Raw genomic sequence first — 26,334 nt, 5'->3', positions numbered from 1 at the left:
TTAAAATTAAGCTTTTAGTATAGTTGACATCTGCTCAATTTTAGCAACTTGTGTTTTCTAATAGTCAGAGAATAAAGAATTGCCTCTTCAAAGATAATATTGAGTGGCTTATATAATAAAGCCCAGCTGCTTGTTTCCTGATATATAATCTAAATAAAAGCTCACATCTGTTTACCTTATAGTGGGTCTACAAAAATAACAGATGTTTACCAGCAGAATACTTTTGAAATGACAACAAAGAGAGAAACAGGTCAGAAAAATGAATCATATTTAGTTTAATGAAAGCCCTTGCATACATTGAACTTATACACATTTTGAAGAAAATTGTGAGAAAGGTGACCAGCTTGGAATGTCTTTAAGTAAACATGAAGTTTATATTTTTAAAAGTCTTAAAAATAAGTATATTTTACTTTAGGAGAAGAAATCTGTGTGCCTGAAGTTATTTTTATTTTCTCATTTATTGCTAAAAGGTAGCTATTAAGGAAATTGTTTTTTTATATTTTGAAAAATATGAGAAATCATGTTGGCCATGTTATTATAGGCACCCACCCATTGCCACGGAGAAAGTGTAAATCATTCAGGCCAGTTATGACATGGGTTGGGTTGGTTTTGCTTTAATTAACACACAACACAGAAAGTAATAAAGAAAATCAAGCATTAAAATTACTTTCTTACTTGAGGAAATTTTTTAAAGCATTCTTTATCACAGAACACACAACAAAGAAAATATAAGAAACTATAATTTTGCTACTTCTGCCATTAATTTTGTAATTTTGTTTTTTTCTTAAACAGTTTTCATGTACATCTAGTCAGGAAATCAGAAGTGGTCAAAGTCCCCACCAGTTTGAACTTGAGTCTTTGACAGTTTGATATCCAAGTTTGCCACCCAAGGAGAATAATTCTACTCATTTATAAACTCCATTTGAAAGTCAATAGATAATAACTATAGATTGTTATTATTACAGTAACTACAAAAGATTTTACTAATCAAAGAAATTACCAGGAGAATGATACATAAGGAGTATCCACATAAGAAATGATCAACTTTAGGTATAGGAGAAGAGCAGACTTTTTTTTAAGATGACATTTGTTTGGGCTTCCCTGGTGGCACAGTGGTTAAGAGTCCGCCTGCCAGTGCAAGGGACATGGGTTCGAGCCCTGGTCCGGGAAGATCCCACGTGCTGCGGAGCAACTAAGCCCGTGCGCCACAACTACTGAGCCTGTGCTCTAGAGCCCACGAGCCACAACTACTGAAGCCCACGCACCTAGAGCCTGTGCTCTGCAACAACTGAAGCCACCGCAATGAGAAGCCTGGGCACCACAATGAAGAGTAGTCCCTGCTCCCTGCAACTAGAGAAAGCCCGCGCGCAGCAACAAAGACACAATGCAGCCAAAAATAAATAAAATAAAATAAATTTATATAAAAAAAAGAATGAAAACTAAAACTATCCTGAAAAAAATAAAAAGATGACATTTGTTTGAGAAATATAAGTAGTGGGCGAAGCAGGAATTTTAAGTCCAAGAGGATTACTTAGAGATAAATTGGAAGTTTTTCTCGTTTAACTTTTGATACAGTAACATATAATCAGGATAGTGTTTGAAGAACACATTCTTCAAACTTCAAATAATCTATTTCAAATAATCTTTTACTCTGGTCTGAAGAAAATGAGGAAACACTAGCATACCTCCCTGAGAGCATGTTAACTAATTAAGGGTTGTAATTCACTTGAGGCTACCTTCTCATTTCTGCCTGTTTTCCTTGTCTTTGGCTGCTGTTGGGTCTCACTCTGTGGTCAGGGAAAATTTGGCACAGAGAAGAGGTCTGTAGCGGGGTGGAAGGGAATTAAAATCTGGCCCTTTGGAAGTATAAAGTACTGTAAAAATACTAAGAAATGATGATAACATATGCCTAGACTTTACAAAATCTTGCAAAAATCAGACTATGTTACTGTTTCTAGTATTGTTAAAACTCCATGGATGAAATAGCCTAATATAGTCTTTGATAGTTACCCACCCCCTTTGTTTTCATGCATGTTAATAAGTATATAGTATGTAAGTTTATTTTTGCTCCTGTCATTTCACTGCAGTGTGAAATCTAAAACATTTATAAAATGATCTCAATGATGCTAATAATCCATATACATCCATAAACAATTTAAATTAATAAATTTTAATTTTCGAAGAATTGGCCCAGTATCTTAAACTAGCATGACTTTGGTTAGCAGCTATAAAGACAATTATTATCATTATTTTTTTTTTTTTTTGCCGTACGCGGGCCTCTCACCGCTGTGGCCTCTCCCGTTGCGGAGCACAGGCTCCGGACGCACAGGCTCAGCGGCCATGGCTCACGGGCCCAGCCGCTCTGTGGCATGTGGGATCCTCCTGGACCGGGGCACGAACCCGTGTCCTCCGCATCGGCAGGCGGACTCTCAACCACTGCACCACCAGGGAAGCCAAAGACAATTATTTTAAAGTAAATTTTAAACTCTAGACCAGGAGTAGGTAAATCAAGGCTATGCTAGGTTAAATGCTTGTGGTCTGGATTTGCACGAGAATGTCTGGTCTCATAATTGAAATAAAACATATGTTCCTTTGTCAATAAGGATGTTTTACATGTTGTCAAAAATCTTTCTTGGTCATCTAGTGTGTCAAACTCTCCAGCTATTTCCTTTCAGCCTGAACTAATTAGGTTCATAGGAAGCAAACTGATATTTGGGAAGATGTGATTGTCTTTTTTAATGTGTGGTGGTTTTGCTAGGGGGAAAGATGCTCCTTCTCGCTCCAGATGTGGCATTATTTCTTCTGGGCGCTTCATCACGATCTCTGGACCATTCTGCCCCCTAAGTTAGCCCAGGAGATTCTAGCAGAAGTGCTGGAGAAATCTTTGGGTCTCCTGGCCTCCAGATATGCTCGGGCCCATCCCAGTTATAAGAGAACTCCACAGATAAGGTAATTGAAGTTGTGAAAACCATTGTTTTTTAAGAAAACTTTTTTGTCGTTTGTATAAAGCAGAATATAATTCTGTGTCTCATGACGTAGCTCCTTGTATATTTAACATATTTCTAACATCTGAAAGGAAATCATATTCAGTTTTCCCGAGATACTTAAGTAGAAATGTGGAACTTGAATCAAAATAACTTTGTTCTTTTTTCTTCTTAAAATTGTATATAAAACCCACTTGTTTCTAAAGAGTGAGTCAAGATGTATTACAATCTAGGACATAGATGTCCAAAGGTTAATAAATAAGATAAAGAGGGAAAATTAAGGTACTGAAATAGAGAAGAAAGCATCAGTGCTGTGATGAAGTAATTTGACTTTGAAATTCTAGGCAACCAGGGGATTTTTGTTTTTTTGGTTTTTTTTTTAAATGTCTTTAAATAGTGTAGTTAATCTTTATTAAGGAAACTCTTTTGTCTAATCATTTGTTTCTTAATATAGTCTAATTACTTCTTTCCTCTTTTCCTTTATTTTTTTCCTTTTCTTTTCATTATGTATTACTAAAAGCCAGTTCAACAAAATGTGAAATCACAGAAAATGAGGAGTAGCAGTCACGGGGTCTTAAATTAAAGACTGAATTATAGTCCAATTCTATGGGTTATCTAGGCAATGAATTTTACAAAAATGTGCTTACGTGACAGCAATGGTCTGTACAAAGCGAAGGCTTTTGTTTTTACAAACATTCTGGCTAATATGATTAAGACCTGCCTTTTAGGTATAAAAAAATTTTTTTTTCAGATATATGTTAGGAGGAACCTAAAGACATCAGAGGCTTTTTAAATTTTTTTCCAGTAGGAATTATTTTTCTGATCAAGCATGCTGCATTTGAAGGGCATTTAGGTCCTGCTACAGTGTTCCATAAGTATGGTATTTTGAACAGGCTGTTTTGAATTACTGACCAAGCATTTTTTTAAAAAACATTGAACTCTGAAGAATAGACGGAAAATTCCTTTTGAGAGCAAAGAATACCTTCATTCTTTTCCTGATGTAGCTTAAGTCACTTTTGACTGTGAGGTGGCAAGTCATTATGAGACGCTTATGAAATCAGATTTACTATTAGCTCATGAAATAGGTAGTATATTTAATTGATTAACTGTACTATAGAGACTTTTGGTTTCTATTTTCTGGGTAGTTACATAAAAATGCCACGCAAAGCTAGAGTTATCTCTCCTAGTTTTTAATATGTAAAATAAATAAATACTTTTATTTGAATGGTTAATTCTAAAGCATCGATAGTGAGGAAATCAGATTTCGCAGGCATGTGTGCGTTTGTGTCTGTGTGTATATATATATCTTGGATTTGCAATTGTTTAATTAGCAATTAGAGTGAGTGGATGCAAACTATAATTAAACCTTCCTAAGGGTGATTCTTGATGCTTTTAGAATTCCAGTAGCTTCCAACTGTTGTATAACCAAAACCATATATATGATTTATATAGAATATGTTATATATTATTAATGTATGTATACATGTATTATATATAATACATGTGAAGCTAAAATGTCATTTTAAAAGATCCTCAAACTGATTTGTTTCTTATCACTTCAAAACTTTCTTCTATTTCTTCAGCATTGAATTTAAAAGAAAAAAAAGAGGAAATTAACTGAGCTCTGTACAATTTAGTCATATACCAAAATAGTCTTTAAACAGATCTTTGGAGTGCTGTTAAAACTCAAGAAAGATAGAAACCAAAAAATGAGTTTATGAATAAGAAAAAATATAGGATATTTGCCACAAATTTATTTAATATTGGAAATTTCTGAAACAATAAGCTTTTCCATTTGCACTTCTGGTGTCATTTTTTCTCATCTTCCACTTGCTGGGAGAACATGTTGCCCAATCTTGTAACTTTCTTTTGACACCTTGTACTTGGATGAGGACAATTGTCCTGCTATCAGATTTTTACCTATCATGCATGTATGGATAACAGCAAATTTTCTTTTAATCTGACTTTTGCTGAATTTAATTGCTGACTTTTGCTGAAGGAAAGTCTCTTGAGATTCTTGGAGAGTATCTTGATAATGCAAAATAAACATTTAAAAAAAAAAAAAAAAGAAGTGCTCCTGAAACACTTCACTACTATAGACTTCACTATTCCTAAAGACAATGAATGGTATTATGGGTCAGCTAACACTTGGAAACTCAAAAGCTATCTTTGATGCTGTCTATCTGTTTTTGATCTCTGAAGCTCTGATAGCTAACTAAATATATCTATTCTTACATATTCTTAATATAATAGCTATGGATGATAGTGTATATACCAAGCAGAAAAACGATTTTAACATGATTTTCTTCTTTTTCTTTCCAACAGACTTGATGTCACAACAATTTTAATATGCACTGAGAACATGTTATGGTCAGTTTGCACATCTGTACAGAAGCTTTTGAATCCTCATGAGTATGTAGATGATAAAATTTTAAAAATTCATACCCATTGTAATAATCTCTTCACAACATTAGTCATTTTGACTTCACCACTAACTGAATTATACCAGTAAGTATCAAATATATTTTCTTTTTAGCTATTATGATATATAAATTAATGTGATTTAACAGAGTTATTTTCATGATACTTACTGAATTGTGTGAAGTAGCAAGTAGAAATTTATTGAAGTGCGTTTTTGATATGAGGTGAGCCATTTTACAAAACAAACACTAACCAACAAGGGTTTCTTCATTCTCAGAGTAATTTGGTCCTAGTAATGTGGTATATCTCTATTGGTCGATCCTATTCAGTTGATAAGGCTCCAGTACAAGCAGGATCATTTCGAGCATCACTATTTGAGTTGTTTAAATGATCAAATTATATTAATGGATTGGTTATTTCAGTCATAGCTTGATTACTCTGTGAAATAATAAATCATATCCAATGGCTTTGTGTGTCTTTTAAAAATATTTTTTAATTTTTAATTTGATATAAGGTGATTTTCTCTAATAAAAAATATTTTTAAATGATTGTAAAATATTCTCAAGGGACTTCCTTGGTGGTCCAGCGGTTAAGACTCTGTGCTTCCACTGCAGGGGGGCGTGGGTTCGATCCCTGGTCAGGGAACTGAGATCCCACATGCTGTGCAGTGCGGCCAAAAAAAATAAATAAAATATTCTCAAATCTGGAAGAGACCTCATGGTCCCATACTTTCAGTTACTCTGCCATAGATTTGCATTTTTAGTATTAGACTTTAGTGACTGAGCTAGTAATGGCAGTCAGTGGAAATAGGAACAAGTAATTACATTTTTTAAATGTTGAAATATTTTACTTAGCTAAACAAATAAGATTTAGGGAAATTAAAAATTTTGAAATACTTTTCTGGTTTATTTCATTCAAATTTGTAATATTATAAAAGAGATTAGAGTAAATCTTGTAATAAAACGTTAATACAATTTTGTTTAAACCCTCCTCCAAAATAGTCACTTTATCTTGAAAGACTAGATATTGCATATTCTTAGTTTCTTGGATAGTAAAAATTATACACATTTCTGTTTCTTAGAATAAATTAGGTAAAGTATGTTTCTGCACTATGCTGGTAAAGGCAATATATAAATCTTGATTTTCAGTAAATTTTAAGACTTTTGTGTTAGAAATTCTAAGAGTAATTAACAAGTTTGATTTCAATTTCCCTATAATTTTCACCCACTCCTTGACTTTCAACAGACCCATTGTTTACAGATTGCTTCTTCTGGCAACCTTACCATTGAGAACTCATTTTAGAAATGGAGAATTCTTTCAGAAAGGGAAAGAAATAGTGAGATAAATTGCCATAAATTTGGGATTATGTACATAATGGTGCATAATCGTAAAAAGCTCAAGGCCTGAAGCCTATAATAAATCCTAGTAAACTAAACTGATTTACCATAGATGAAAAAATAACTATGCTCTTAGTTCAATGGGTCATTTCATCTAAGGGGAAGGCCCTGTGAAAATCAGGAACAAAGTTGACAAATTTCATGGATTGGTCATGGTGAGCAATATTGAATTTCATGGTCTGTCACAGATGAATAGAAAAATTTTAACCCCCCAATGCATTTGTAAAACAAATAAATTATTATAAAAGATTGCATATTTTAATAATGATAATATAACACACATTCATTATTGTTAACCTGTGGCCTTTTGATACATTTTAAAACAACTATGCAAGTATTCAAATCTCTGTGATTTGTGCCTTAGATATTGCACTGTAACCTCATTCAACAAATTTAAATTGCTAATTTCAACCAGGATTGCAGAACATTTTATACCAAGCACTGCCTCTGGTTTTCTTAATATAAAACATAAATAGTGGTATTGCTTTGAAGCATGAACAAAATTCTATACATACTTTAATTTTTTTATTATTTCTCAGATCATAAAAATTTTCACAGATTGTATCCATTCATGTTGATATAAAATTTATTATTGCTTTCCTAAAGTATAAATCTAATCTTTAAAATATATTTCTCTTTGTATTGACAAAGAAAATCTACAGGGCAGCATGTTCCTCACCAAATAGGAAAAAAAAAGTGTGTGTATGTTGCAAGAACCCTATTGACTTATTTATTAGCTTCTTTTCACAGCCAGGATATGAAGTTGTCATATTATTAGTATTTTAGAAAAAAATTGTATCTCTGTCTCACATTTAAAAATTAAACTGTATGCTTTGAGGAATTGGTGAAGAGTAGCAATCAGATGTTGATAGCATTGAATTTTTATAAACTATGCCTGACATTTGTTACTCTATGTGATATACCTTTTTTGAAGGTGACTGCCTTTATTCCAAGTAGTTCTGACAGATAAACTGACTGTATTTTCCTTCCTGAGCTTAGCATAGGACTACTAAATCCCAGGGCAGAAATATGATTTTTAAATCTTTTCAGAAAGAATGAAGCCTGTTTGCAAAAATGTGTGTTCTTTTTTAACTCTCCTTTGAAGATTTCTGTTAGAATGTTGTAAAAGGAGTACTCCCTTTGTCCTCCAGGGAAAGAAACCTGCTGAAACAGAAAACATTCACCATGTATTTTCCAAAATGCTTATCACGTGTAGTTATACTTATCTTCTTCTGTAAAGGCAGTTAAGCTGCACTTTCAGAAGTGTACTCAATGCACGTTCACACACATACCCAGACAGTGATTTCACGTATTGCATTTTGCTTGTGTAGAATGTTAGTTTTAATATAGCAAATTAAAATTAATTTTTAGAATTTTAGGTAAATGCAATTTAGTTTCAATTCGACAAATGTTGTTGCCTCCCTAGGCCCTATAATTAAGCACCAGGATTAAACACAAAGGATACAGCAGTGAACAAGATGAAATATTCACCCCCAAGTAATTTAGGAAAGTCTGAAAAAATTTTTAATGTTAAAATTGAATGTTATATCTCCAGAATATTTTGATGTGTTATATAAAAAGTAAAAATGGAAATTTTTTGTAAGTTGATTGTCCCCAATGTTACATCATTTAATAACATGGAAGAATGAATTTCAGTACAAGTACCAACATACCAGGCAAAGGTCGGAGTCATCAGCAATGGGCCAGAATGTTGATCACTAAGCCAAGGAACAGCAGACCTATCTTTTGGGGTTCACTTGTTATCATTCTCATGGCTTTTGAATCACTAAACTCTAAGGTATTTCAGTGCTTTGTCTGTAGTTCAGTTTCAAACTAGTACTAGGTGTTTTAAAGTTATTGTCTTAGCTTGTTTATTTCTTTAGTTTTATGAAATTATTTCACTGTCCCTTACAAAACAGAAAGTGTTGGACTAAAACTTTGTTTTTCATACTTCAAGCATGTCTGGCACGCTTGAAACAGGTAGTTCCTGAAAATGTTAAGCATAGGGATGCTCATGTAAAATGTTGAGCATATGGTCCTATGACGCAGTAATTTTACTCCTAGGTATGTACACAAAAGAAATGCAAACATATGTCCATGTAAAGATTTGTACACAAGTGTTCATAGCAGCACAAAGTGGGAAGAACCCAAATGTCCATCAGCTGGTGAATAGAAAACAGTATGTGGCATATACATACAGTAGAATATTATTCAGCCATAAAAAGAAATGGAGTACTGGGCTTCCCTGGTGGTGCAGTGGTTGAGAGTCCGCCTGCCGATGCAGGGGACATAGGTTCGTGCCCCGGTCCAGGAGGATCCCACATGCCGCAGAGCGGCTGGGCCCGTGAGCCATGGCCGCTGAGCCTGCGCGTCCGGAGCCTGTGCTCCGCAACGGGACAGGCCACAACAGTGAGAGGCCCGCGTACCGCAAAAAAAAAAAAGAAATGGAGTACTGACAGATGCTGCAACAGGGATGAACTTCAAAACCTGCATGCTAAGTGAAGAAAGCCAGACATGTGAGAGCACATATTGTGTGACTCAGTTTACTAGAAACTTCCAGAATAAGCAAATCCACAGAGACAGAGAGTAGATTAGTGGTTGTCAGAGGCTGAGAGGAGGGAAGAATGGATAGTACCTGCTAATGGGTACAGGGTTTCTTCTGAGCCTAATTAAAATGTTATAAAATTAGATAGTGGTGAAAGTTGCACAGCTCTGAATATAGTAGAAATCATTTAGTTGTGTACTTAAAATGAGTAAATTTTGCGGTATGTGAATTATATATCTCAATAAAGCTGTTAAAAATGAATATAGATTAGATGGAAATAGAAATAAAAGTATGTAAAATGTAAAAAAAAAAGGTGTCTGGAAGAATGCAAAATGATCCAGAAAACAGAGGTAGTTCTCTTAGCCATTTTGTTTAGATTAAATGACTCCCTTTGTACTCTTCCCTCTAAACATTATTTTTGAGGGAAATCTCTATCAAAAGAAAGAACTAAAATCAAACAGCTTTATGTGTGGTCTTAATAAGGTAAAACATTGGTAGACGGCTAGTTGTTAATTTTGGAGAAGACCAGTACCCTGAATCTCTGACTAGCTGGTTCCTGCCCTGTACTCTGGGGTCAAGTCTGGTTCAGTCTCTTCACCATATGTCCTGTTCTCAGTCTGCGCCTTGTCTGTGTACCACCCAAGACTGACTTCACAGATGCCCTCCAAATTCATCCTCCTTTCTACTAAGCAGGGTCTGACAATACCTTCTATTTATTCACTCCTTTTTTTTTTTTTAACCAGTATTTACAGTGTACTTTCTATAGGCCAAGCGTTGTGCCAGTCATTTTCTGACTTCAAATCATCATTTTCTAACCTCAAAGAGTTATTTTCATCATAAGAAACACAAGCCAAGGGCAGGAGAAATGCAGGGAACCATACTGTACTCCAAGTATCTTACCTTGTGTCATAAAGTTAATGACATTGAGGCAGCAACTTATAGTCCCAGGGGTAACACTGCTTTATGAAAGAAAAGCAGTGACTTAGAATTATGTTTAAAATGGTGAAGTAGATTGAATTTGGTTATCTCTGCATATTCATGGTTAGTTGGCTATGATTTTAGGGGCATCAGAAAGTCTCATACGTCCTCAGTTATCTCAAGTATTCCAGTGTTGTCTCAATAGTTCAGCTTCAAACCTAATTCTACTTCTTCTGAAGTTATGGTCTTCTCTTGTTATTTTTATTTATTGCGTACCTCCAATGGGTTTGGCACCATGGTAGCCACAGATGATATAAGATATCTGACCTGACCCCTCTGCCCCTGTGGAACTTACATCCTTGGGCTACCTCTATTCCATCCTGGAGATTTATTCCGTTAGCATCATATTATGAGACACATTTCTTCTGGGAGGGCAGCCAAAAGCAGGGTGGCACAAGAGAAGCATAAAACCCAACTAACTCATTTTAGCATATCAGTTTATCTCACTTTTGATGTGCACTGAATTTATTTCATGCTAGCAGCAGCTGGCTACATAAGCTCAAGGAGTCAATCAGTTTTGATAATGAAAAAAGGAAGGAAGGCAACATAATTGTAGATCAGGGACCCAAAAGAGACAGAATCTGGGATAGTGTGCTCACGTCGTGTGGTGTGATCAGCCCAGAGCCAGTATGATGTTAATAACAGAGAAGGGGCATGATGTTGGAGGAAAGGCAAAGGCAAGGTGTTTTCCCCAAATTTATATTTTTCCCTTTAAGCAAAGCTATCTTTACAGGCCGCTAATTTGGAAATGTGAAGAAATGTATTCTGCTTCAACCTATGGACAATTACTTTTGTTTAAAGGAGTATTCACATTTGCTATATCAAAATTCTTTTATGTCTTGTGGAAAATGTAATTCTGTGGCTCATATGATTGTATTTTACTCTCCACTATGATTTATTTAGAGCATCTTCTCTTTTAACTGTATACCTAAACATCATTAGAGGGTATCTAATAGCTAGATCATCATTTCATTCTCCCATGGAGGCTTGTAGGCCAATTTTCACCCTGTTATACTCTCCAGAATAATGAAACTAATTTGGGATCTTGCTGTGGAATTAAATGCTCATACAGATCCCACCCCCTCTGAGACCATAAACATCTGCCATAATGTCTCATTATCGCCGGATAACCTTACTATTACCAGTGCAACTCTCAGTGGAGGAAAAGAGTTTAGGGACTGGCAGAAATGTTCTGGGAAGTATTGCATTGCCAATGGTTTGTAGCCTAAGAAAGCTTGGCACCAAATAGCCATTCCATTATTATTAGATCCTCCATTATTTTTTCTAATCTAATAGACAACTCTTTAGACTATTAGGAATTCCATGTCAGTTCTGAGGTAGTTGTAGACCTTGTTAAGAAGCATTTGCAACTGTCGTTATCATACTGATACTACCTTACATTTGTTGAGCCCTTATTATGTACAAGGCACTTGGCTAAAGGCTTTTATGCATTATCTCAATCATCACACTGACCCTGTGAGGTGATTATTATTATCCCCATCTTACAAATGAGAAAACTGAAGCAAAATTAATTGCCAAACAACATTACACATCTAATAAAGAGCCCACCCAAGATACACACCCAGGCTATCTGGCTCCAGAGGTCCTGCACATACTCAGGCAGGTGCATTTATGATCTTCCATGACCCTCCCCTTGGGTATGGAGCAGGCAGCAAAAAGTGAATGTAAAAGGATCAGAGGTAGAGTTAAGTCCTAAGAAGAAGCAAAGCCAAATAAGGGCATAGCGAGGGATGGAGTGGTGAGAAGGGAAATATTTTAGACAGGGTGGTCAGGGAAGGCTTATCAGATAAGGTTTTGAGGTAGAGCCATCTATGGAGCCAGTTGAACATGGCAGAGAGGGCATTCTAGGTAAGCTATTCATTCTTGGAGAAATAAGGTGCCCCCTACCCCCTGCAGATAACTGGACAAATGGGGATTTATGCAAAGGGCTCAAAGAGGTAGGTGGAAAAGTAGGCAGAGGCTATGATACCAGAGCCTCTAGTTCCTCCTCTCTCATCAAGCCCAGCTCTTGTCCCATCCTTTTCCCCAAGTACCTCACTTTCTTTGAGACAGCCTTTTTTTCCAGACTCCTTAACTGTACCTCCTCTCACATTATACCAGCACCTTCCTCTTCCTAGCTCCCTTGCTAGTGCGTGTCCCTCTCCTGCACCCTCACTCTCTTGGACTCTCTGTTCAGCCTCTGGAACACTGTTGGCAAAAATCACTCAGCTGTGCTTTTGTACCCTTTGACAATCCTACCCCTTGTCCTGTCTCTGGGTAGCTCCCTCTTTCATCCTTCTTCACTTTGGCCAAACCCTCCACCTTGTCCCATCCCACTATTTGCTAGAAGGTGGCCTTCTCCTTTACTTCTCTGAGAAACCCAGACCATCATGTATGTACTTTAACTTCTCATCTCCATTCTTAATAATTATCTTGATTCTTACTTACCTTTACATCCTTTGACTGGTGATCAGTGAGCCTTTTTTCCCAACCACAGCAAATCTTTTAACCTGAGCTCTTGATAACATTTACCTCCTACGTCATGGCCTTAGTCTCTGGTTCTTCTCCCCAAGACTCTCTTGTATTAAAAAATACTCCATCTTTATTACTGTGCCTCCCTTCTAAAACAGAGTTTGTGCTCATTGTCTCCACTTTTGCACCTACCATTTACTCAATATACTGCAGCTGCCCTCATCATGCTAAACAAACCACATGGGCTAGGTCATTCATGCACACCCAGTTGCTAACTTTACAAGTTTTGTCCCTCCATTCACTTACCCTCTCTGCAGCTTATGACATTATTGGCCATTTCTCTAACCCTAACATCACCTTCTCCTGGCTCTTTGCCTACTTCTCTGATGATTCCTTCTGCTTCATTTGAGTGCTTCTTTTTCTCACCTCACCCTTTAAATGTTGGTGTGTTCCAGAGTTCCATCCTTGTCCATCTTTTCATCTTACACTGTTTCTTTGGGTGAATTCACCCATTCCCATGGCTTCACCATTATGCTAGTGACTTACATATCAGTATCATCAATCCAAATGTCTCTTGTATATGCTGGATCAGTAAATCCAAATTCCTATTGGAGTCTGCAACCCCCTCAGCATATCTAAAACTAAGGAAAGCACCTGCAAGTCGTCCAGACTTCTTTTATCTTAACCCTTCTGCCTTCTACCTCCTCCCTTTTGCTGCCTCCAACCCCATATCATTAGAGAATGAATATTGTTAATTCTATTAATTTTATTTCTTTTTATATTTGTCCCATACACACGATCTCTTATGCTTCTTACTTTGGCTTAGGACTTTGTCTTCTTCTGCCTGGTCTACCGAAATATCATCTTCATTATCTCCCTTCCTCCAGCCCTAATCTCCAATCAGCTCTCCTCACTAGTGCACAAGTGAGTTTCCTAAAATGTAAAATAGCTGATAAAACTCCTATGCTATAAACTCTTCAGTGATTCCTCATTGCTAATACAAAGTCCAGACTCCTTAGAAAAGCATGTCCTGGTGTCCTGACCTAGCTCATGCCTGCTTCTCTAGTTCACATAGTGGAAGGTATGGGATGGAAATAGGACAGCCTCATTTTGGAGCCTATTTATGGAATTTTGTTCTGTCTGAAATTTAGTGAGGAAATGGCTTTCAAAGAGGAGATGATCTAATAAAAATCTAAAAAATGTCAACATGTATTTAATTAGAAGGTGTTCTACTTGGCGAGACAAACAGTGGAGAGGCAGGTCAAATTTGGAAATGTGAGGATACAAGAAGCAGGCTGTAGGATGAAAAGAGAGGGGTGGGTTTTCAGAGTCAAATTCCGTTCTACCTATTATTTAAAAGATGCTATTGCTACTGTACTTTAGATGAAGAGAGATAGCACCACTTCAAACAATTCTATTTCTAAAATGTTCCCAGTTGTGACTCTTAACTCCATGTAGGCAAATATAGTCTTCTGTTATTATAAAAATTTTATTAGCCAAGCTATCTACTAAAGATTTTATGTAACAAATCCTTTCTTATTACCTCAATATTTATTGTTGAATTTGGGCCAACGTAGAAAAATGTTATAGTTACTTCTCCAAAGATAGTTGTAGACCAGATATTCTGGCCAAATTGTTCTAATTTTGAAATCACAGTCGTATATTTTACAGTTAAATTCTTCTTTACCCGCCTTCTGTAGGCCCTTAGGAGCATACAAAATTAATTGTAAATTCTCATTAATTGTTTAGTATTTATAAATCACTTTAAAGAGTAAAAAGATGTACCTTTATGCTGAACATTTTTGCATTAACGAAGCAAAAATGACAAAATATTGACATTTACTGGATTCAGGTCGAGGGAGGGAGACATATGTGGTATTCATTTTACTATTCTTCATACATTTATTTTTGACAAATTTTATAATGGGAATTTTTAAAATTAAATGATAATGGTATTGTCATACCTTCCCAAGTGTAATGGTTGTTGCAGAGAGGCCTCTGAATCACCTATTAAATTGTAAATACCAAGTGGTTGAAGTGGGTGTGTTGTCCATTCTAGCACAATATTGTTTTGTGTAAAATCATTAACTTTGAATACTAAGGAAAAATAAATTTTGATGGTCTTCATAGTTAATGTCCCCTGTATACTCTGAAATAATGATTTTTATTTCCCTAGGACTTTTCAGCATGGCATGGACGATTCTGCCTCAGATTCCTTAAAGCCATTTTTCAAGCAACCATTGCATTGGCTTTCTTGCATATCACATTTCTACCCTTCTTTACTCAGGTGAGAACCTCTAAAAACTACACCATCTATAATTCTTTGATTCCTTTGAAGTTTAATAGAAACTTTTATCCATGGAGGTAAATACATCTTACAAAAAGAAATTAAAACTTTTGACACTATGCAGGTAAGTAAAGAGCATATTTCTTTCTTTAGCTCAAGAATCCAAGATATAAGCCTCATAATCATTCCACTAACATAGTTTTACTAAAGTAATGGAAAAATGTGGATTTTTGGAATTTAGTTTTATTTTAGCTAATTGCCTAGCCATTTTAAAATTCATCCTTCTTGATCTATGACTGGGGATTTGACAGTTCTCCAGCTAATTGTCAAAAAAAAGCAGTAATATGGGATAATTCATGTGACTAACTCAGAGCCTGAGGAAAAAGTTGAGAGAGGAGTAACTTTAAAAATTATGAATAGGGTCTTTCACTTTTATTATTTAATTAATGGCATTTAAACATAAGAAAAATCATTTAAAGCAAGAAATGTACTTCCAGAGTAATTTGATGACATTGTGTGGCATTACGTGGAATGTCAGTTTGATTCTTTGCTGAATATATCATAGGAAAGTAGCTTTCCTTGGTATCTGTGAATAAATATATCATGTATAGCTGTAGGAGAATATTGTTAATCCCTACACATTCTTGATTCATCTTAGAAATACACTATTAGGGATTTCACTATCTAAATTGACTGACTGTATCTCTCTCTTGAGGAACAAGAGTCCTACTCGTAAAAAGAGGGTATGAAAACCTCATACACAAGTCTCTATAGACACAATAAACATATACTGTTTACCTATCATGTGCCTGTCCTCATATACGTAACGGGAAATCCAAGATCAATGAGACATTTGCCCTCCTACCTTCAAGGACCTCAGAGTATTGTTGTTACTTCACTTACATGTAAAACATTTTCAACATCTATGAACAATTCCTTATGACTGATTCCTAGAAAGGGAACACCCTGGGACTTCCCTGGTGGTACAGTGGTTAAGACTCCGTGCTCGCAATTCAGGGGGCCCAGGTGTGATCCCTGGTCAGGGAACTAAATCCCATGTGCCGCAACTAAAGACCCAGCGCAGCCAAATAAGTAAATAAATAAATAAATATTTTTTGAAGAAAGAAAGAAATGGAACACCCTTAATACTCTGTCACCTCCATACACTGCAGCTGTCATGTAAATACCTCTTACGTCTTTAAGGATTAAATAGCTGACTTTAATATTCGTTATTGCAAAGGTAACACATTAAACAACTGGATCTTTTACAGTGTGAGTTAAGCAAACAACCTGTTTCCTTTTGATGAGTTCCCAAACTTCTAAACATATTTGTTCTCCATGTTACTATCACATTTGTTTAATCTTTTTTTTTTTTTTTTTTTCCCGGTACGCGGGCCTCTCACTCTTGTGGCCTCTCCCGTTGCGGAGCACGGGCTCCGGACGCGCAGGCTCAGTGGCCATGGCTCACGGGCCCAGCCGCTCCGCGGCATGTGGGATCTTCCCAGACCGGGACATTGGCAGGCGAACTCTCAACCACTGCGCCACCAGTTTAATCTATTTTTATTGCCTGCTTTTATCTTACTCTATAACCAATGGAGTTACCTCTTTAAGCATAGCTGATAAGACTTCCACCTCCAGGCTTGCTCTGTTCAGCCCATCTAGAGGCCTGGGAAGTCAGCGTGTAAATGGGTTTATCTTTCAAATAGCTTCTTATATTTAACTTCTTTCTCTTTTCTATACCTAAAGCAAACGTAAGTGTAATAAGACTTTTCTTTCTTTCTGCTTGATTGTAGCCATCAATCTTCACTATTATCCTAATGCAAAGATTAGAACATGGTGGTGACTGCTCAGCCCACAGTGGAAATGCAATTTGATACAAGTTTTATGGAGAGCAATATAATAAAACTGTATCAAAAATCTTAAAAATAGGGCTTCCCTGGTGGCGCAGTGGTTGAGAGTCCGCCTGCCGATGCAAGGGACACGGGTTCGTGCCCCGGTCCGGGAAGATCCCACATGCCGCGGAAGCGGCTGGGCCCGTGAGCCATGGCCGCTGAGCCTGCGCGTCCGGAGCCTGTGCTCCGCAACGGGAGAGGCCACAGCAGTGAGAGGCCCGTGTACCGCAAAAAAAAAAAAAAAAAAAAAAAAAAAAACCTTAAAAATATTTATGGCCCTTTATCAGCAATTCCATTGCTAAGAATCAATCATAAGGAATTAATCAGCTGCTGAGAAAGTTTTATATTCAAGGATATTCATTGAAGCATTATTTGTAAAAGGAAAACATGGAAATAAATGTCTCACAGTATGGAATTAGACAAATCACCTATGGATTAGCCATGCGATAGACTACTGTGGCGTCGTTAAAAAGGTTGATTTTGAAAAATATTAAATGACAAATCATTGTGATTTATACTCAAAGGAAAACTGCAGGTTAGTAATGTTGTAGTAATCAAAGCCAGCCCAGTTTTTAGAGTGATAACTGTGAACCTGACATGCCCAGTGCTTCATATACATTATCTTTTTCAAACCTCACACCAGTCTTTGAAATAGTACTCATATGCTTCTTTCATGGAGAGTAAAGTGATGTGCAGGTAGCAACTTTCTGAAGAGAACAAATCTGGGAGGCAGACTCTGAACCTCGGCTTGTCTGCTTCCAAAGCCCGAGCTCCTGACAGCTACACCTCCACCTTTCAGAGGGAGAGCAGTTCAGGATGACGTTAACAGTCATGCAAGAAAAATCTAAGATTGTCAGTTATTAATTATGTAAAGTCTCTTTATCATTCGACTTGCAGGAGCCCTGATATACTAATGTATAGTGTTTATCTCCAAGGGAGGGATCTAGTAGGCAGATTCCCCAAACTTGCATCATATGGGAGCCCCCATTTCCCAGGGGATGAACAATTATTGCAAGGTGGCACACAACTGAGAAGTGTTGAACTATGCCATACTACTCTACACATAGCATTTTAAAAGTATGTAGAGAAAAACAAATATTGAAAGGATATAAAAACTCTACGCTAGGGGCTTCCTTGGTGGCGCAGTGGTTGAGAGTCCTCCTGCCGATGCAGGGGACGCGGGTTTGTGCCCCGGTCCGGGAAGATCCCACATGCCGCGGAGCGGTTGGGCCCGTGAGCCATGGCTGCTGAGCCTGCGCGTCCGGAGCCTGTGCTCCGCAACGGGAGAGGCCACAACAGTGAGAGGCCCGCGTACCGCAAAAAAAAAAAAAAAAAGCAAAACTCTATGCTAGAGAGCTTATAGTTTACATGTTTATATGGTAGGATTGTAAGCAATTTTAATTTTTATCTGGGCACTTTCCAAATTTCCTATAATGAAGGCAGCTTAATTTTATTAAGATTAAAAAAATTTAAAAGAAAAAAGAAACCTCATTTTTTAAAATGCTCTTTGATTCACATGTATTACCCTGTAACCGCCCTACAGAGGATTTCTAGCTCTGGGCACTTCCTTTACCCCAACATTCTATGTCCGGCTGCCCATATTTCTTGAATGACCCACTGTATTACTGGAAACCCAGCATAATGTCTTCAACAGATCCTTCTTTTCACTCTTCCCTTGTCTCCTAACCATGGTGTCTTTTCTATAAGGAACACATCATTCTTAAACACTTCAAGGGTAGAATCTTGATTCTGCTTTCCATATTGAGCTGCTTGTTGCCTATTCCTACTGTATTATCATGTTCAGTTGATTCATTCCCACAGTTCTCTTAGAAGCAGTCTTTCTCTACAACCCATGGCAACAACCCTGGTCCATCTTACTATTATTTAATATGTTTTAAAAACTGTTTTTGTTATACCATTCTACTGCTCAAGAACCTACAGTAGCTTCTGCTTCTCCCACACTGCCTGGCTTGTTTCCTGGAGCACCCAACACTCTTCTCCGCTCCAGTTGTCAGTCTTCTTTCTTGTCTTTAAGACACAGTTATTCTACAATTTTAACTTTTATTTATTGCTTACTCTCAACTTTGAGCCTTTATTTATGTAGTTTTCTCTCCTGAAATGCCTTTGGTTCTCTATCTTGCCTTTTTAAATTCTTCATGTAAGTACAGTATGAACCATTCTACCCTGACTTTCTGACAGTTATTCTGTCTAACAGTTCCATATAATCTGCACAGAAAGACATGATCCATGTGATTCATGATCCAACATGTTCAGAACAGAGGAACCCAGGATAGCAATAAAAGTAGTTTCAAAACAACTCAACTTATTGATTTGCATTTGTCAAGCATTGCAATGGGAACTCCTAGACCACCATCATGTGACCTTAAAAATCTTTACCTTTCCATCCATTTCCTCACATAAATCAGTTGTTGCTGTGTGTTTTTCACCCTTAAATTATCCTCCAAAACTCCATTCCTCACCTTAGCAACTAAAATGAACTGTTCAGGGAAATACACATGGGTTGAATGATGATAAACTAAAAATACATTATGCTTTTTTTTTGGAAAGTGTGAGGATGAGACTAAAATATTTAATATTATGACGTATCTTAGTAATTTAGTCACCTATTTGCTCATTTATTTACACCTGTGCATTGTTGCAGAAAGATTTAAGTTGGCTTTTAATAGTATTAAATATATTAAGATAATGAATTAAAAGTAGGTGAGAAGGAAGAAACAGAGCAAGGAGGACATGAAATTAAGACTTACAATAAGAGTTAGAGATGCATAAATAGTTGTATGCACTGTAAATTTGTCTATAGGGTTACTACAGAATGCCTACCAAGTATATAAATTGGTAAAAATAGAATTTTTCATGTTCTCCTAGAAATCCTGGAATAGAGTTTAGAAGAGTTTGCTTTAGGGAAAATATATGTATTTTCAAAGCAATAAGTAAAATATACTATATTCATTATCCCAAGCAGTGTTACAGGCTAACAATGTGAGTTGATTTAGAAAGGGTAATCAGTTTCATGCTAGATTAAACTAAGGTATGTGGAGAATATATTCATCTCAGTGTTAATACTATGGCAGCACACTGTACTTTCATATAAATGTTCAAGAAAGAATACTCTCTTAGTCAATTATACTGTTGCATTATAAAGTTTTTTTTTAATTATTTTCCCAACTTTCATCATCTTGTGGTTCTTTCAGTAGTTCCAAATACTTTTCAGGTCTTCCTTAGCTAAGGAGGTCATAACTAGACACTGAATCCAAGTAGCATAATCAGTGTGAGTGAACAGTCCATTCATTTTACACTGCTCATTTTCTTTTATGATGACAACATGATGTTTTGATTCATGGCCAGTCCATTCTGAGCTCTGGATATTTCTTTCTACTATGCTTTTGTTTCCATTATGGTTTTACTCAATGTAATCCTGTTTTGGACTTATATGCTTTTTTCCCCTCCCTAAATATTAAGCTACCTTTGGCTTCATTTTATTATATGCTATGTGGGTCTTCCCATTTACACAGTTTACCAAGATGTGTTCATTCATTCTTTCAATAAATGCATTTTAAAATTTTTCTCCAAGTAAGGCATATGCTAGGTATAAGTGGTGAGGGAAGAGATAGCCAATAAAATTTCTTTGCAGGTTCATCTACTTTGGCCTGGCTATTAAATATTGAACATCCTTAGGATTCTATCATAGAACCTTTTGTAGGTGAACTCACACATGTCTGTGGTTTCATGTACTTTTTAAGTGGCCCCCAATTCAAATCTCTGCTTTCAGTCTCTTCTAGGACTACAGACCTATATATTCATGGGTGTGAATCGTACATGAATGTCTTCTTCAGGTTTATACCTGGTGAGCATGAGACACCTCAAACTCAACATGACAAAAATTGAACTTAGGATACTCCCCTCCAAATTGATCCTCTTTCATTTTCCCCCATTTTGATTAATTGTACCTGCATGTGATTGTATAAGGCAGAGACCAGAAGGCAACCTGAGTACCTCCCTCTTCCTCTTCTACTAGATCCAGTTCATTACTAACTCTCGTTAATTTTAGCTCCTAATATCTGTTCTCCATAGTACCACCTTTGCCTTAGTGCATCACCTCTCTCCTGACTACTGCAGTGACTCCTTGGTTTCCTCCCGTGTATATGTTGACTCCAATATTCTCCAAACTATAGCCAGAGACTTCTCAAACCAAAATCTATTTTCAAAACTAAGTTTTATCATTTCACACTTATAGCTCACAGCCCTCCATGAATTCCCCTTTATCCTTAAGCATACACAAAACATTTACCATGGCCTGTAAAACCTACATAGATGTGGCTTACCCTCCTCTGCAACCTCTTCTGATACCACACTACCCTGTGATTTTTCTCCTCACACATTAACCTTTTTTACATTTCCTTGCCATGAAATGTACCATTCTGCCAAAGGATCTTTGCACATGCTTTTCCCTTTCCCTGAAAGATCTTCTTCCCCTTTCATCTAGTAATGTCAATCTATCTTCCTATCTCAGTTCCAGTGTGACTTCTGTAGGGAAGCCTTTCATCAACCCCAAAGACTAGCTTACTTCTTCTCGTACATCTTCTAATAGCATCTTTTGCTTTTTCTTGATTGAGTTTTTATAGTTGTAATTTTATCTTTATTTGTATGACTGTTTAAACCATGCATGTATTCCCTGCTGAATTCTGTAAAAACAATGAGTTTGTTTTTTACTTACTGTTGTGTCTCCATGGCCTTGCACACAGAAATCAGCCAACAAATATTGGTTTAATGACTAAGTGAATTAAGGAACAAATGAGTTATTGTAGTATTGTTTCAGATATTGCCACATTAAATGGTACTTTTAACTCTTTTCAAACATTTGATCTGAGTGGTCAAGCTCAGTGATGGGAAGAAAGCTCTTGTTGGGGAAGTGGCTTCTAGTATCCTCAGGAGAGAACATCTGGGGAGGAGGACAAAAGAGAACTTTGGTCTTCCAGCTGCTGCTCTCAGGCTGTTCCATAGGACTGAAGAGAAAAGCTTAGAGAACTTGTACTCTGATGAGGTGCCAAGCTTTGACCTGGAGCCAACAGTCAGGGGAGAAGTAATGGGAGCTTTTGAACACCAAAGCTCTAACATGGCTGTTCCAGAGTGTGGATGGACAAGCAGCTGGATCTTTGAAAAGATTTTCAGAGAAAAAGTCATATGTTTGTGGAGCAGTTACTAAAAGAAATGAAAATGTCAGGTGAGCTGGTTACTTGATATAGATAGATATTTCTGCATATCTTTCCTTTTCTATTATGGTTTAAAGGTATTATATAAATAAGAATATAGCAATGGAACCAGCAATGAGATAATAAGAAACAACTATAGGTTTTCACATTAGACAGACAAGGTTTGCAGACCTGTATAGTTTTGTGATTTAGAAAGTTAGTTAAATAGTTTATATTTTTGTGAGGAAGTTAAGACATAAATACAGTATGATCTTATTGATCTACTTGAAAACAGCACATAATACCATTGTCTACTTCCCCCATCTTGAAACATCTTCTTCCCTTAGCTTCTGAGATATTCTCATGGCAGAGTTACGAGGATTTAATTAGCTAATGTGCCTACAAGGCACCCATCACGTAAGTGCTTACTAAACAATCATTCAGTACTGCTGTGTTAGTAAAGAGCTGTATGTTTCAGAAAGTGGAAGGTCTTATCAATTATCCAAACATGTTAAAAGGACCAGCTCCAAGTATGGTAAAGTGGAAAGAATATTGAACTATTTTCTCATTGAGTCTCTGCACTTATCAGAAGTGTGATGCCAGGGGAGACCTTTCTTGAACTCCTGTAACAGGATATTTATTATCTGGTAGACAAGGACCAATAATAGTTAAAGGCTCTAGAGAGATAACTTCTGCTCCTCTAAAGGGATGGTTAAGTGATTTAGTAGTCTCCAGTGTCTTATTGACTCAGGTGCTAGAATAGCACTTCTGGGGGAGTCCAAAAGTGGTGGCTGACATGTAATATCAACATTATTTTTAAAATTAAAATTAGATTCTTGTGTATTTTTAGAAATAAGGTACATTAACCTGTGTAACACTAAAGTGTGGAGTTAGGGCTATGAGTTTGGGGCACTAATATATCTTTGGGTGATTTTCGAGAAATGGGGTCATCCCAAGTGAAAAAGTTTAATTTACTAAAATCAAGAAATAATTCACATCCTCACAGGTTGAATGCCTATCCTTTAAGTTGCATACCAGGTAGTGTGGATACCATCAACTCTGAAAAACTGAGACTCTTTAAGAGTATCAGTTTACCTCAGTGGACAAAGTTATTAAAAATCAAGGCAAATCCTATATATAAACATGCAGGTGAACCCTGTCTTATTTCTATTTATTGAATCATCTCTAATTATAAATATCATAGAGACATGGCTATACCCATTATAGAGATTAAAATATGTGCAAACATTTTCAGTGTTATAACTACATATATTTTGCACATTCTTGATTAAAGTGATGAAGAAAATACTTTGGGTTTCTGTTTTCCCCCCTCAGCTTTTTTCCCCAGGTACTAAAGAGAAAATGTTAGAACTGTTTTAAATATTTGTCTCCCCAGAAAGATTTGGAAGGATTAGTTTTGGAAAGGCAAAAGTAGTATAGTAGTATGGAGCTTTTCCTCCTCTGCTTTCATTATCCCACTTTAGGGCTTTCACTCTCAATTTCTCTTTAGTTATGCCCTTGCCTTTGTTCTCTGAATCATGTAACTTATGGTCTCTGGCATAAATTTGGCCCAGTAATCCGTGACAGGAACCATCTGGTCAAAATCAGTCCCTAGATACCTTAAATAACATGGCTCCAATTTGGGAATCAGCCTTGAGACCACAAACCCGAGTTTGAGTCAAAAACATGGTATCCTCAATCAGGAGGTTGAATAGAGCCAAACATCCTCAATGCTGGAAACTGCAACTTACCCACCAAATATCAACCTGGTTGAATGGAAGGAAACATGGAGTAGTGGAATAATCATGGGTTCTGAAGTCAGAAAAGCCTGGGTTCAAAGTCCAGTTGCCATATTTATTAACGAAATGACCTTGGACTATTTTCCCAATATTCCTGAAACATACATTAAGTGAGATGAGTCCTAAGTGTCTACATGCATGTCTTATTTTGCATTTCCCCAAGAAGCAGACCCTGAGACAAGGATTGAAGTGAAATTAGTTTATTTTCTAAGTGGACGAAACACTAGAGGGGAATGAATAAGTGAGACAAAGAAAGAAAGAAAGCAAATAAAGATTAGTGTAATCAAGCCAACTACCACAGGAGTAACTAGAACTTATACCTTCAGGGGAAATTCTTGGAGCCAGTGGGAAAGGCACATCTCAGAGTTTTCCCACCAGGGCAACAAGTATGCTGAGGAATTTATTAGTAATTTTCATCCATCGTTGGTTGAAGGCTGCTCTGGAGGTGTTAATTTGCTGGCACTTCCAACCTATCTTGCTGGAAGGTAGAGAAATGCAGGTTCTGACAGCAAAAGGCAGGCTATTGTCAACTGAGTGGTAAGGGCAAGAGGATGTGGGGACATTGACATTTGTTCTAACCCTTGCACCACTGAAATCCACTCATTATTGATGTTAAGTTCTCTGGGCCTTATCATTGATTCTTCAAGGTGGTGGCTGGTCAAAAAAAAAAAAAGTTTTATTATGGTTGAGTTAATGGGACAAGTTAGAGTGTCTCCTGCTTCCATTATTCCTGAGTCTGCAAATGCTAATCATCATTACATTCCTCTACCACTTATTCTAGCTTCCCCTTACCCTCAGTCATCACATCTGCTTGCGTATGTTGCTTCCCTAGCATAGACATAGACCTTCATCCTCGCGAGGTTGAACCATAACTACCATTCCCTTATCAGAATGTGGTTACTTTGGTCACCTATTTACGGTTATTACCAGTCATGAGAGCGTCAAGAGATGCCCTGGTGAATCCCTTGAGTTACAGACATACTCCTCCCTGCTCCCCATATGTAGTAGCAACCCTAGCTCCTCGGTGATAATCAGGGTTATTACCCTTACCAATATAGTAGCTCCTTTCTTCGCCTGCTAGACTGCTGGCATAGGAATCCAAAAATAACTAGAAGGCAGCTATAACATTAGGTTTAGTGGATTTATTCATGGTCCCCTGGTAGAGTTGTGCATTTTCCAAGTCACCCCACCACAGAAACCAGGACCTCCACTCACCCAGAGCCTATGGGGAGTTATGGGAATGGAAAACACAAATTAAATTCCTAGTGGATAATCAGGAACTCTGGTGAGGAGGTGGCTTCTAGTATCCTTCGGAGAGGACTTTCAACCTGTGGCTCCTGGACCCATATGGTTTTTCTCTTAGGGACATAGAACCATATAATGGCTGTTCATTTAAAGTAAATACCAAGTGTTGAAGAACAGTGCCCAACACTGCTCGGTGTTATCCCCAAGCTGTGCATTTCAGAGTCCATTCCAGTGTTCCCCTAGTCTGACAGCTTCTGCATGTTAAGTATATGGTAGGAGCAGTGACTCCCAAGGTCATGTGACCTGAGCAGTGAGGCTGCTCTTACTGCAGTCTGAACCTCCTACAGAGTCTTTGCTTGCCCTGTGCCCCACACACAACTGTGGTTGGAAGTCAAGCCATAGTGTACTGACAGGGCTAAGATTTTATAAATTTTCTACTGCAGTGTGAACACATACTAAAAAACTGCAGAAATTACAAGTGAACTACTTGATAAGTTTTCATAAAGTAAACACACCCAAATACAGCCAAGATTTTGAACAATGATTCTCTAAAAATAATTTGTTAGTTTCATAAACTAATAATGATTGAACCCCAACATTGCCTGGATTTGAAAAATTCCTTAGGCCTTTTCATGCCCCAGAAGTGCAGCACTAATTAGAGTATAAGCCTGATATAACCCAGCCATAAATTTGTCCTGTCTCCTAATACAAGATTTATGCATTCCAGTGGATTTATAAATTTTGTTCTCTTCTTTGTATTATAGTGGAAGTCAACATGTACATATTTGATACAATTTTTATGCATTCCAGTGGATTTATAAATTTTGTCCTCTTCTTTGTATTATAGTGGAAGTCAACATGTACATATTTGATACATATATACATATATTAAAAATTTCCTTTTCTGTCATTTTTTGTAAGGCTAATCTCACTTTCACAGCTCCACCAGCTCAAAGGATGAGGGAACATATGCTTCTCCATATGCCCAGTGCTGACTCCTCAATGCATTTATTACTCGGAGCTTAGTGATTGAGGAATGTTTGTAATCTTTTATTTTTCCTTATAGTGAGTCACTCTACTGTACATTTCAAAATCTGTGATAAG

The 26,334-nt window shown here is 36.9% G+C and overlaps 1 protein-coding gene across 1 annotated transcript in view; it reads left to right on the top strand.

Moving 5' to 3' along the window:
* Nucleotides 1-26,334, top strand: part of KIAA0825 (KIAA0825 ortholog) — a 411,447-nt gene that overhangs the window by 138,930 nt on the left and 246,183 nt on the right. The window contains exons 11-13 of the mRNA XM_029217064.1: nt 2,759-2,949; nt 5,310-5,492; nt 14,974-15,084. Of these exons, the coding sequence (XP_029072897.1) occupies nt 2,759-2,949; nt 5,310-5,492; nt 14,974-15,084 (485 nt within the window). The remainder of the gene's footprint in view (nt 1-2,758; nt 2,950-5,309; nt 5,493-14,973; nt 15,085-26,334) is intronic.

This window comes from Monodon monoceros, unplaced genomic scaffold (assembly GCF_005190385.1).
Source record: "Monodon monoceros isolate NGI ecotype Baffin Bay Population unplaced genomic scaffold, NGI_Narwhal_1 Super_Scaffold_12, whole genome shotgun sequence".
In the NCBI taxonomy this organism is placed as follows: domain Eukaryota; kingdom Metazoa; phylum Chordata; class Mammalia; order Artiodactyla; family Monodontidae; genus Monodon; species Monodon monoceros.
Note: the sequence above shows the minus strand (reverse complement) of the source record. Positions and strands in the feature narration are given on the sequence as shown.